At 36.3% G+C, this 13661-nt stretch overlaps 1 protein-coding gene across 4 annotated transcripts in view; it reads right to left on the bottom strand.

Moving 5' to 3' along the window:
• Positions 1–1234: 1234 nt before the first annotated feature.
• The window catches only part of MBTPS2 (membrane bound transcription factor peptidase, site 2), a 36488-nt gene continuing 24061 nt past the window's right edge, over positions 1235–13661 (bottom strand). The window contains exons 11-13 of one of the 4 annotated variants that reach the window (XR_014684643.1): positions 9893–12847; positions 8727–8802; positions 7225–7353 (exon numbers count right to left, since the gene is read on the bottom strand). Coding sequence is in view for 1 of the 4 variants with exons in the window: in XM_084492494.1 (XP_084348620.1) it covers positions 7131–7353; positions 8727–8802 (299 nt within the window). In the remaining 3 variants the exon portion in view is untranslated. Of the gene's footprint in view, positions 7354–8726; positions 8803–8857; positions 12848–13661 lie in introns of those variants that run through there. The other 3 variants (XM_084492494.1, XR_014684644.1, XM_084492495.1) reach the window with 3 other exon arrangements.

Below are 13661 nucleotides of genomic sequence, written 5' to 3'. Positions count from 1 at the left end.
GGTAATTCAAATTGGCATGCTCAGCAAAGCAAAGCCAGCAATGAGACACATTAATACAGTATACCTTTTTAAATGTTACCCTTAAATTATATGAGTGATTAAGTCATAATTCCTCATGACAACATGAGCATATTACTGACTTTTTTAGTCTAGACTACAGAACATACATAATTAGAATAAGGCATAACATTTTCCAAAACCAACTGAAAAATTTCAGGACCCTCTTAGAAGCTTAATGAAAATAAATAAATAAACTATTGTCTCTACCATATTATTTCATAAATATGAAAGCCATCTCCTCATGCAAGGATTCAGAAGAATGCTTGCATGCAGACCTACCTGGGAAATTCTCCCAATTTGTCTGTGGTCTGTGCTTTGTGCCTACTTCTCACAGTAATCTTTTATCTGGAAACAAAGCCATGCTTGCTGAAACAGCTCTGCTGGTATAAAGTAACAGCTTGTCCAATAAGCAACAAAGGACAATTTAGTTCTCAGTGCAAATAACCTGGATAACTTTAGATGAGTTTGCTCAAGAAATGTAGCAATAAAGCCTCATTCTCAAATGAGGCTAAACAGTCTGGTTACACCATACTAACAGCCACAAATTGCATCTAGATACTTAAGGAAAATTGTTTAGAACTACCTAGAATATATGCCCAGCTTTGTGCTGGCCTGTACACACACATTAAAGGTTGTAACACGTAGCATCATTTTGATGTCATTCAACAATCCAAACTTTAAGTTCCTCCCATAGCAGGAACTTAACACCTGGAGAAGTGGTTTCACTTACCTTGACTGTGGAATACCATGGCAAATATTTCACTGCAAAATACGCCAAAGTCCACAATGCCAAAAGAGATTCACACATGAGATACTCCAAGAAGGTTGTGCTCCTGTAAGGCAGTCACTATGTACCTTTGTCACATTACAGTGACTGCTTTGACTACTACTTTGCTCAGGAACAGCATGTAGGTGTCTGTCTGGATGTACTTCTATTATAAATCAAACAATTACTGTGATAAGCTGGTAAATAAGAGAAAGCAATTTGTCAGTTATTATTAATTTTAGGAGGTGGTCAGATAATAAAAAGGGTAGTGGTAAGCTTGTAGGCACCTAGATAGATGATATAAATTACATATGAGGAGTGTGAGAAAACGAGATGGAATACAGTAATTGCCATAAACACAGGATTATGTCATTTTACCCTATTTTTAAAAACAGATTTAAACACATGAACAATCAAACAATGAATTTATTTGCAGGATATATTTATCATACATAGAAAACAATTCTTATTGTTTGGTTGATTAAATAGAGAAAAAGAGCACAACAAAAACACAATACATTATTCAAAGCGTTCCATATATTTGTTAACTGACATTTTCAAAATGAAGCTTTTTTCCCCCCTACCCCCTTTTTTCTTTTTAAAAAAACATGATCGTGAACAATACATAGTGGTAACAAACGGTCTAGAAATCTAACATTCCACAGCTGTGAGTCAGTGTGAAAAATAAGGCTACGTAGAGGGGAAAAAAAAAAAAAAAAAAAAAGAATTTCAAAACAATACATATTCTATTGACAGGCTTCAGATAAGATTATCCAAGCAAATAAAATCTAAACATTAAATTATATAAGGAAAAGAGGAATTAAAATACTAACAATATTCCAACTTGGGAAGGACAAAATCAGATTTCTCCTACGATGGTTTGGAAATAGACTTTGAACTTTCAAACTACTAAGTGAAGGCCAGTTATGGTATGCCACAAAACAAATCCAGGATAAACACCTACAAGTGAGAAATATCCAAGTCCTTTTTAATATGTAAACTACAACTACCCCAACCACTTGTTCAGTACACATTCATCAGTGGAACAACAAAGTTAAAAAAAAAAAAAAAAAAAAAAAAACTTGGAGCATCTCCCTGAACGATTCAGTGAAGGGCTGGAAAATCTATCTGCATGCTCTTAAATGTTAATTACAAGTTCTTTTCACATTTCATGCTGATGTAAATGGAATGACTGGAATTGCAGTGTCATATCCTGCTCTTTGTCCCTATCTTTTCACACTAGGTCAGCAGTGTGAAGGTTTCATAAAGCTGCCATAAACTGAGGTTCTTCACTCCCTTAGTCCTTGCCATCTGCTCTTCAAATGATCATAGTGGATGAATCCAAGGAACACGAAGGATTCCCAGAGCTTCTGTTTGCTGGCAGTCCCTAGTACAATGCTCCACACATGCTTCATTGATATAGCATATGTACCACAGGTACATACAGCTACATTAAACAACATTTGTATGTAGCATTACATGCAGTTCAGGATAAAAAGGGTATAAAAACTTCTAATACTACATCTTACCTGAGTTAGATTGAGCTTCCTTACTCACAAGGTCACAAGAACAAAGATAACGCAAGACAAAAGCTGTGGGAACTGATCTGAATGCAAGTGTACACAATATGTATTCTACAAAGAACTATGGATTTCCAGAGTTAAAATCACAATTTCTAAAAACAATTAAATACTGTCTAGGCTACATAAACCTTCCAACCCCTTCTTCATCTGTCATTTCTTTTGTCATAAATAATATACAGATACAAATGCAGATCTTTCAGATAGAAAGAAGATAAACAGAATTTATTAAAAAAAAAAAAAAATCAAATCTATTTGTTACAGGGCACCCTTTGTCATCCTGTAAAGTGTATAGGAAACTACTGGGAAACTTGGATTGAACAAAAATCTATCTTGTAGCAAGGTATTCAAGAAAGCTGGAACACCCAGGCTGCCATGGGAAGGTTTCATCAGTATACTCTACACAGTCTCACTCATCCCAGTTACCATGCAAAATTAGCAAAACCAGCAGCATTTAGATTGATAGATTCTGAAGTCAACCTCTTTTAAGTGCCCTGGAAATCTTTGTTTACTGTGCCTATAGCTGAGGCCTCTCAGAAGGCAGGAAATGTATTCTGAACATCAGCGGAACAGGACTCATGCAGCTGTGGTTACATTATGTCCATTCCACATCTTCTAATAAGAAATCCCTATAGATCGGTTACAGGAGGAGAACACAGCTGCGATTTTAAAATGTAGAGAAAGCCAAGGAATTCATACAGTGAAAGAAAAATGCCAACACTGCAGAATATAGAGGACTGCCAGAAGTTATCCCTAAAAAAGCTGCAATATAGGCTGTGGCTGTGTATGTATATATGTATATGTACACACACACACTCATATATACCTGTGTGTGTGTGTATATAGATATATATGTACGTATATACACACAAAAAAAATCAGAATCATCACACTGATAAATGTCAGTACAGTTGGTTGTTTCATTCTAAATTCAAAAGGATGAGTTAATAGATTTTTTCACTCTGACTCATAAGCTAGCAGATTAGTCAGTCTAAAGTTATCTGCAATTTTTCTAGAGAAGTCTCTTTCATTTAACATGTAATGAATCAAGCTGGCTTTCATTTCCTAAATTAACAATGACCGTGTAACATCATACATGCTAAGTTACCCATTATCACATCACATCATGCATTATCAGAACATGCTATGGAAGTCTTTGCTGATATAAAAAAACTATAAAACAAACAAATCAGAACAAGTGACTACACTTAAGGAATTCTGACAATTATCAAGTAAAAGCATACAACACTTCCTAATGTTACACATTATTTTTTCCATCTGATACAGATTTAAAAAGCATAGTATATACATATATAGTAGTATCAATGCAATCTTTTAAGAGCACTCTGTTTTACACTTCAGTCATTATCCTCTATAATGACATTGATAGATTCTGTATTAAAGAATAAGGTATATTCTGAGGGGCTAATTAGAATGAGAATTGAAAATATTTTATTTTTAAGGAAAGATTTCTTTTTAATTTTTACAAAAATATAAATAGAAGAAACATTGTAAATATCCCAGAGTAAAAATCAAAACCACACAAAAACATTCTGTGCCCTTCTGTAAAACAAAACAGCAATAAAACTCCCAATAACTAGATGTAAGCAAAAAACAGCACTTGTTTATCGGAATATAAAATGGAAAATATAAAAAATAAAATGGAACCACTGAAACCAACAACTTTTTCTGCAGAGAGTGGTCCAACTTAACTATTCCTGTTGCCCACAGGTAATCCAAGATATGTGCTGGGTCACCCTTCATACGAAGTGATGCCAGTTTGCTTAAAGCCTTGATTCAAAGCACCTATATGTACATAAACCCTTATTCAGTAGAATTCCAGTATATGGAGAAATGGACCCATGAATATTTTTAAACCTTTATAGTACTACCTCTACCACAGATGTTATCTAGGGTCTTTACAGTGTGCTAACTTGTCTGTTTTGGTGAAGCCATGACCAATGTGTCTTCTCCACTCTTGTTTTGATTATGAGGTCAAACAGAGATTGAAGTTTTATTTAGCATAAGTGACTTTCTGTGATTATGTGAAGTAAAATAAATTCTTTTGGTAAAACATTATATTTTGGTAGCACATTAAATAACGAGGAACAACCTGTCAGCTTCTGTATAGTAGCTGTATCTTGTGTATGTTATTTATTTATTTTTTTCCCCATTGTCAGGAGGAGTACAATGTTAAACAGATTGTCCCAAGCAGCTGTAGTCAACATGAATATATAAAGCATCTAACTTGAAAAGTTTTCCACAGAGCACTTTTTAAATCATCCTAGATGCATTTGTTGTTCCTTTAGAGAGTAAGACAGCACTGCAACTCTGATACATAAATAGTAGCTTTTTTGAAAAGTAAATAACCTCTCTTACTAACTTGCACTTAAACTCCTAAAGTGCAAATTAATTTTGTGCACCGTCAACTGGACAAGACGCAGAGGCAGAGGAAAGTGGCACGGTGCCTGGAAAGGAAGAGCTCAGATTAGTAAGTAGTTACTTAGGTGAGCGAACAGATTTCTAGAGCATCCATTCAGAGCCAAGCTTTGAGTAAGAACCAGGCCAGGCTGCTCATGTCACTGCTGTCCAAGGAGAGAGGGAAGAACAGCATATCAGAATGGGTACTCTGAAACTTCTGCAAGTTAGTAAGAGCGATGATGAGCTGACCTATACTATACCATGTGACTCCTGAAGAAAGAGATGCCTGTTGGCAGTGTCTGCTAGTTTATTTTTCCTTTCTTGCACTTTGTGACTTTTAATAGTCCCCACAGGGAAGCACTCCTGCTTGATTGGCTGAAGGATTTACTCTACTCTCTCTTACCAGGATCTGTGCTGAGAAGCCTGGGTTGAAATGATTGAAACTCAGAGGCACAGGCCTGCCACCCCACAGAGGTGAACTTCAGAAAGCTGAGCCTCTGACAGCACTGGAGAGAAGTAAACTAACACAGCAACAAACTAGCAAGTACGTCTCTCATTACTGTTTGTGTCATCTTAAGAGAACAGAATACATCTTAAGTAAGTGTGAAGGCTCCTGTGCAAAAATACAGTAATGCATCAGTGGCCAAATGCAAACATCGGAGTTAGGAATCCATGCAGCAGCACCAGGAATAGCACCCAACCCCGCTGTTGAAATTACCCAGGCTTCTACCTCTACTGCCAAGAGAATCTGTTTTAGATGATTGCGAATTGGCCACGATCAACCCAGTCATGAAGCACCAGTTTCATGGCTCTTTGCAGGCCTGTATCCATTAGCTTAGCTTCTACCTTTTTGAATGGAAAGGCCACCTCATTAAAGGAACTCTGAGCTGCTGGAGCTCCTGGTGGGAGCATTATACAGTTTACAAGTTGCAGAGTATTTTTCAAAGTTTCCCTGATTCAATTACACAGGATTCCAAACCAGAGCTTTTTCTTTTTTTCTTTAAAGCGTATAATCATATTGAGACTATTACAGACTTAAAGGGGCTCAGAATAAGTCAGACATACTTCAGTCAGCAAAACACTGGTCATTCTTCCATTGTTCTTTTAAAAACAAGTACAAGGTCCATATTAAGTTCAGAAAGCAAAGCCAAATCTTAAAATAGATTCACAATCGTATCAGAATCGTTTAGAGGAAGAATATGAGACCAGCTTCAACTAAGCTTCTTCAATTATAATGAATCTTCTATAAACTAAAAAATCTTCTATGAACTTATTATTATGAATTATAATGAAAACAAACCTTTGAAAGACAGAGACATGTCAGTGAGTTACTGGGCATATTGCATGCACAGAATCAGAAGACGGACACTGTAAGAACAGGCTTCACTTTTAACTGTAAACAGGTATAACACAGTATTATTTTTTGAGTACATGAACCAGTACATTTACCACTTAGCAATAACTGTGCACAGCATTTTTCAGCACTCAGAAACTAAGTTTCATTTATTGTCTCACTATTGCTGAGAAATATTGACTTGAAATATTTCAATATTTCAATATTGAAACTTGAAATATTGACTTGAGATATTGAAAATATCTTCAGCCGTGTGTAGTAATATACAACCGAATGTGTAAGAAACATGTGGGCTTTGTTATCCTCCCACATACCTCATTCTCAACAGACATTGGCACTTCCAATCTACATCCTGAGGATGCTTCGTCTTTTGGCCAGCTGAAAAGATACTAATCCATATGGCCTGTCTCCCCTCGTTAACACATGGTAATCATTTGCTTAGCTTTACACCATTTTGAGATGAGACTTAAGGGCTTCCTAGAGTGCAGTCTGCTACAACACCAGATCAAAATACAGAACAAAGACAATAAAGATTATGCTGACTGAAAAATGATCAGAGGCCACACAGATTTTTTTTTTAATTGTTCAGATTATAAAATAAAACCTAAGTGTATTTTTCCTCCCACTTTACAAATGTTTGAGGCCAAATAACTCCCTTATTCTGAGATTTAAGTTAATAAATTAGGCTTCTTCCTGTGAAGCTTTAAAATGCAACTTCTCTAAAATTAGTGCAGTGCTTAAAGAGTACACAAGATTCATACTGCTTTTTCTTAGTCTTCCTATGATGACAGACACAACGTTGTACAGATTTAGGTTACACAGCGGTGACCAGTGATTTTCTTTCAGTGTCATTTTAAGGGAATCATTTCAATCTCTGTACGAACATGTTTTAAAAGGCAATGGATTCATTCTCTCCGTGTACTGTGAGAATTGATGGATAACCAATGCTCTATCGTGCTGTCACCATCCAAAGTCCCAGTGCAACATTGGCAGCCAGAAGTGTACTACCAGAAAGCAAAATTAAAAAGCCAACAAGCTCTCTCTTTTGTTTTTCTACAATCAAGGAGCTCAGAGTGGCTTCCAGGAAAGAATTTAATATCCATTGGCCATCCAAAGCAAAGCAGGGTACAGCATTGATAACTGCCAATGCTCCTGACAGTGAAATTAGGTATCTGATTGACATTAGTTAAGGATCAAGAATAAAATCCAAGAAAATATAAATCCAAATTTAATATAAAATGTACCTCTTATTTCTAGTATGCAGAGAGAAACATGAGGGTTATTTTTAGGTGCCATTCTGTTTCATATAAATTATATATAATATAACCATAACATAAATGCCCACAGAACTGCCCTTATGGGTTCATTTACTTTAAAGTAATAAAAAAGCACTAGCATTTGATACTTTAACAATCTGTGCTCTTCATAACTCAGATAAAAGCAGGAGACAGCAAAACCACAATTAATACTGCCCATCTTCCTCCCTTGCCTCATGCGGTTTTGGAGCAAGGTTACAGCTCTGACACTACACCTGAAGTAAGAAGGTATTCTAGACCTATGACCTAAGTATGCAATAATGATTAGAAATATTTTCCAAACACTCCCTTACTGGTGTAGGCACACGGCTAAAATATGATTTGAAATCTGGCCTCTTCTCCTACTTACCTGTTAGCCAGGAAGTAGAGTGCATTTCTGTGCATGCATGTGCATGTGAGAATGAGACAAAGGTAGATCATTTCTATTGCTAGTAAAGCCTTGCAAACATTACTACTTACCTTCATCCTATACCGGCTGGACAAAAAGACACGATTCAGAAAGAAGCTGGACTAGTGTGAACCTTGGCATGTTCACAGAAAAGGGAAGTTTATAGGTAGCATCTTTACTATACTTTTATGGACAAATCTACTTAACTGTATTTTAACTACCCATAAACATTTCAGTTTCTAAGGTTAAGGGTCTTAGATTAGCCATATACAAGACCAAGTATATATATGATCTCACTCATTAATAAACACATTTAAATGCATTATCGTCCTAGAATAGGACAAGTTGTCTCTTGAAGATAAAAACACACAAAAACAAAACAAGCAAAAACAAACTACAACAACAACAGCAAATAAGAATGGAAGTGAACATCCACACACTGTTATTTAGTTCAGCATAATGGCTCAGAAATGGTGTTAATAAAACTCTAACATATCAAAGCTAGCAGTAACATTTGTCCTGCCATAAATTCAGGATTACTTTGACTTTCTTGTCAGAGCTGCTAAAAATCACCATCAAGAAAGAGGTTTTTTTTTTTTTTTTTTGGTCAAAAAAAGATGACCAAAAATATCCTGCTAAGCACAAGGAAGTGGGAGATTTCATTCCTGGCTTGGCACATGGACAATAATCAATGCAGAGATGGGATAAAGATGTCAAAACTCTACAGAAATGTTTTTGAGCATCCTGTCTAAAATGATATCCAACTGAAATTTTGCTGGCTCACTAAATTCTAAACAGTCTCCTTCTTGTCTTAAAAGAACAAACGTACTTCAAAGGATACTTGCAAAATGTCTCTATCACCACAGGCAGATCGATGCTTAGAAAGTTATGTCGTGGTACAAAACTGCTGAGACTTACTGAAATGAAAACATAAAGGTAACACAAAAAAAATCAATAGCTGTTGCAGAAATATAATATTACGAATTCGAGTTTTTTATTTTACAGAAAAAAAAAAACAACACATTTTATATGACAGCTCTTCAAGCATGAATAGCCAATCTGAGTATGGTTTTGCTTGGCTTGTTTTCAAAAGACACAGTGCAGCCATTAAATCTCTCTTAAACATGCTAACATAGTAAAATCATACCACAAAATACAACTAGTATGATTTTAGTAAATGTAGATGTATATTTTCAGAGACAACTGGACATCTGTAGTCATAAAGACCATATGGTGTAATTCAAGTCCTTTCCCAAAAAAAATCATATAAAATGAGATTATAGTTACCAGGCTTTTTCAACATATGTTGTCCACATGTATACATTCATACTGTGGGTGCACATGTGTACTTTCTCTCAGGGCCCCAAATTTTTTCTCTTGCACTACCTACAGAAGATTACTATATTTTGAAGTTTAGCTCACGTTGCATGGAAAGGGGACAAATAGGGAGCAGAACACCAGAGTAACTCTAAGAAAGCAAAGGCTGGGAAATGATACACAGGTACATTACACTTCTTAACACCAGTTAGCCAGTAGTTAAACAGCCTCTTTTACCTTCAGATGATACCTTAGGTGACACCAAGATGTAACTTACTGCAACAAAAAAGCCTGGGAGATGAGACTTAGTACCCTTTGTATAAATAAATACCTTCCTTCTGCACTGGGAGACTGAACTGTCAACTCCACATGACCTTGGAACACTCTTTGGTACTGTAACTTCTTTGAAGGTATAGATGAAATTTCAGCTGACCACATGTCAAATGTTTATGAGAGACTTTATCCTTAAAGAAAACTAAGTTAGCTTGAGATCTCCCATCCTGTTACTACAGGGATGCTCTACCTGGGTTGTCTGAGTCTGTCAGCTTCAGGGACTGTTTGAAACCCTTAGTTCTGTGATAACTGAAAGAGAGGCTCCTTTCCTACCATAAAGCTCCACTCCGAGCATGGTAGACTCTTATCCCCAGAGTAAAGAGGCTCAGGTAATTTCAGGTAGAATCAGAAAATCACCTTAAGAACGAGCTTGAACAGCAAATGCAGTAGTCGCTCTGTCCCTGAAGAACAACTTTGAACAGAGTTGAGGCAAGCCACAACGGTTTGAATTTTCCCTGCTTACATGAGGAAAAAAAATACATCCATAAGAAATACAGTTTCCTCAGAGATACATGAAAGCAAGAGTTCAAAGAACAGATTGACTAGAGTACTGAGCAGAAGAGTTACAATCCTACTCTAACAGTAACATCCCTTGGGAAAGGAACAGATTAACCTACCCGCTCAGAAATTCTAAAAACATAGGCTAAGAGAACATCGGAAATTGCAGCATTAATACGTAACACACCATTATTGCTGCTTCATGTATCTTTGTTAGCAGATCAGATTTCTTCAGGTTCAATGAATTGAAGAACAGAACAGAGGAGAAAGAACACTTCCAAAGGAACATGAGGCTAAGAACTGGTCCGCTCAGCTGCATTAATGTTACTTCTGTTTTTTGAGGCCCTTGTGATGAATAATCAAAAAAGTGAAACAGTACAGCAAGTAAGTATACCGTGGGAAGGAGAAACCTGGAAAGCAAGGGGTCCCAAAAATAAGAGTGGTTTTGGTGTGGCAACACAACAAGCACAGAACTTCCCAATACCAGAAGTGCCTCAGCAAGACTAAGATAGTTTGAAAACCATGTTCTCTCTTACCTTAGCTGAAGAAAGACCTTTAATTTAGGGGTCTGAGAGCAAATAAGTAAGTCTGTTGGACTACTGAGTGAAGAACATACAGTCAGAAATCCTGGGCACAATCCAGCTCAGAAAGCCAGAGGCATCGAAGTCAAATGATATCCAAGACAAACAACTCATTAAGCTGAAGGTTGGTATCAGAACATCTGATCAAACATCTTGTTCATGAGCTAAAACAGCAAAATGGCTGAGACAGCCATTGTATTCAAAGATTTCAAAAGACATACACTGCAATATATTGTAATTGCAAAACCTGATTGCTTCTTGACAAACACCTAATGGCTACTAACAAGTCACCATTCCGAAGCTGTGCCTACATTCAGAATTGTTCACCGATCTCCCTCCCTCTTTGATACGACAAACTACCTGTCCCTAAGAGCCTCCAGACCTGGATCAAAACTCCAAACCTGGCTGCTGAAGCAATCTCTCCAAAGCACCACAAAACTCTTCAGGAAGTTGCTGAAATGCTGTCTAGACTCTGAAATATGAGGCAATGAATCTAGTGGCTGTAATGAATCAAAGCTAATGGCACGAGGCAAGCCTGCCCTTTGAGGGATAAGGATTATAGAAATAATGTTCTTCATACATGTCTTCAAAAGACACTGCTGAGAAGAGGTGAACAGCAATGAAGCTGAGTGAGAGAAAACAGTCATTGTTTTCCCCACTCAAAATGAATAATTCTTTGACCTGGAATTAACGTTTACTTTGTTGGCTAATGCTAGATGGCATTTGCAAATATGAAGAAGAGTGCACATCAGACACAATTTTAATCAGAAGGGTTGATAAAATGATTTAGTGACTAGGTTGACCAACAAGATTTTTAAAATCTCTTAACGGAGGAAAAGACAACATATGCTACGGAGGAGAAAGAAAGTATGGCATGAGACATTTCTGTATGGTCTCCAGAAGAAAACGAACAGACCTTTTACATTTGGATAGAAAGAATTACTGTCCTCAACAATAACGGGAAACAAGTGTTAAAAGAATAAGAAACCTGACTCTGCCAGATAGACCTTCATCAGAGATTATGACTCTTGACCAATAAACTCCCCAGAGCTAGAAAGTGCCTTTTTGGGGAAAGATTTTGATAAAACAGAGATAGGATGCTGGTCCAGTTTTGTACTAGGTAAGTTCCATCTCTTTTCATGAAGAAAATCTTGCAACTTTTTGATCCCTCTTCTGATAGGTGATGGAGGTACAGTAACATTGAGGGATATGATCTTCCCTCAAAGAGTGTGAATTCCAAATGTGAACGTTAGTCACCAGATTTTCCCAACCACTTACGAAAGGAAGTCAAGATTTTGCAATACTAGAAATTGCATGAAGGAATAATAATAAAAACTGACAACCCCAAAAAATCAAAATAACTAAGAAATACTGCAAAGTTGCATAACAGTAATAACAGGGCACTCCATTTCAACCTTACATATATTCTGTCCAACATAAGGAGAGCTTCTAGAGTATAACAGGCCTGTAGTGAGAAAAGTCTGAAAGTCTTGAGTAATACCACATGAATTAAACCCACAGTATGAATTTACATTAGAATACATTAGAGACTTTTCACAGAGAGGATGCCAATTAAAAAGATTAATCAATGTGTCCATACTTAACAATGTACATTCCTAATCATTTCTTCTGCTTCAGTTTCAGTCATATCTTCAGCAGTGTAATTTCATTTAGTAGTGTGATTCTTTACTGTTATTTTAGACAGAAAACAAGAGCTAAATATAGATGTTAATCCACATTAACAAAAATCATTTTTGATATAATATTTTACTTCAGGGACTAACAGATTCAGGGAATCTCAAACAGTTAGTCGCACAGCCTATTTCTTATAAATAGCTAATATCTGTGTGTATCTATCTATATTTTAAATATCGTATTCTGAAATTGGCTTCAAATGAAAATATGAAATAATCTCTGTTCCTCCATAAACCAGGACTACCGTGGCAGCAATGTAAGCCTAAGCAGAAAATAATACATGCATAAACCTAGAACGTTTTTCAAACATAACTCAAGTGGCACTACTAGAGCAAGTACACACTCGTGCAACTCCCTTGTCAGGTTGCATGATAAATGTAGCGCTTCTCTAAAAAGTAATGTTTCCTGCAAGCAGGAAGGCTATGAAAAAGAATAAGGCATTATTTCCATTTATTTCTATTTCAAAATTCACATAGTAGAGAAAAAATATTTTCCCTTTTTAAATATATATATAGTTACCACATTCTGATTGTCACATCTGAAAAAAAAAAGAAAAAAAAAATCTGCTAGCCCCAACCCAGTATTGTACAGTGCAAAGTAAGTCTGAAATACATCAAAGTTGTTTCACTGGAATGCAAGGAACACTGCAGCTGGACTACCGGCTGCCCAGGCCAGGCTCCTGTAACTAACTTTAGCTCTGGTGTTTTTCCAAGGGGAACATAGAGCATTAGTTGCATGTCAGCAAATTCTGTAATAAAGTCAGCTTTTAGCTTTCAAACTAACACATTTGTTATGCAGTTCCCAGGGTACAGTAAATCATTTTAAAATTATATCCCTGCATATATGCTTTTATTTATTTATTTTCACACAGTGATCTCTTAATTTAGAACTACCTCTCTAGATAAATCCAATAATATTATCTCCTCATTTCTAAAGGAATGACAGACAGGTCTGACTGCTTTGCAGAATTACCACGTAGTAGGAAACACTGACTAAAATTCCAACATACTGAAAAAGAGAACAGTATCAATTGTTCTTGAATACCTAGAGTTTGTATTGTTAAGCTAGAGGGCTGAGAAAAGGAACTTAAAACAAGTATTGAAACAAATACTACTCTTACAAATTATTCTTGCATATGGAATAGATGTCACCAAATATAGAACCGTGTGTTAATATCACACAGTTGACCAATGTTTTTCTTCCTGAATGGCAAAAGGGCAGAAATAACAAGTAAAGAAATCCTGTTTTGCACTTATAAATGGCCTTATGGTGCAAAGAAGTACAAATAGATAACCTGATTTTTCAAGGAGTATCAAAATAAGACCAGCACAGAAAGATAAAGATTGGCAGAT

The sequence above is a fragment of the Aythya ferina genome (genome assembly GCF_964211825.1).
Source record: "Aythya ferina genome assembly, chromosome: 1".
NCBI classification, from domain to species: domain Eukaryota; kingdom Metazoa; phylum Chordata; class Aves; order Anseriformes; family Anatidae; genus Aythya; species Aythya ferina.
Note: the sequence above shows the minus strand (reverse complement) of the source record. Positions and strands in the feature narration are given on the sequence as shown.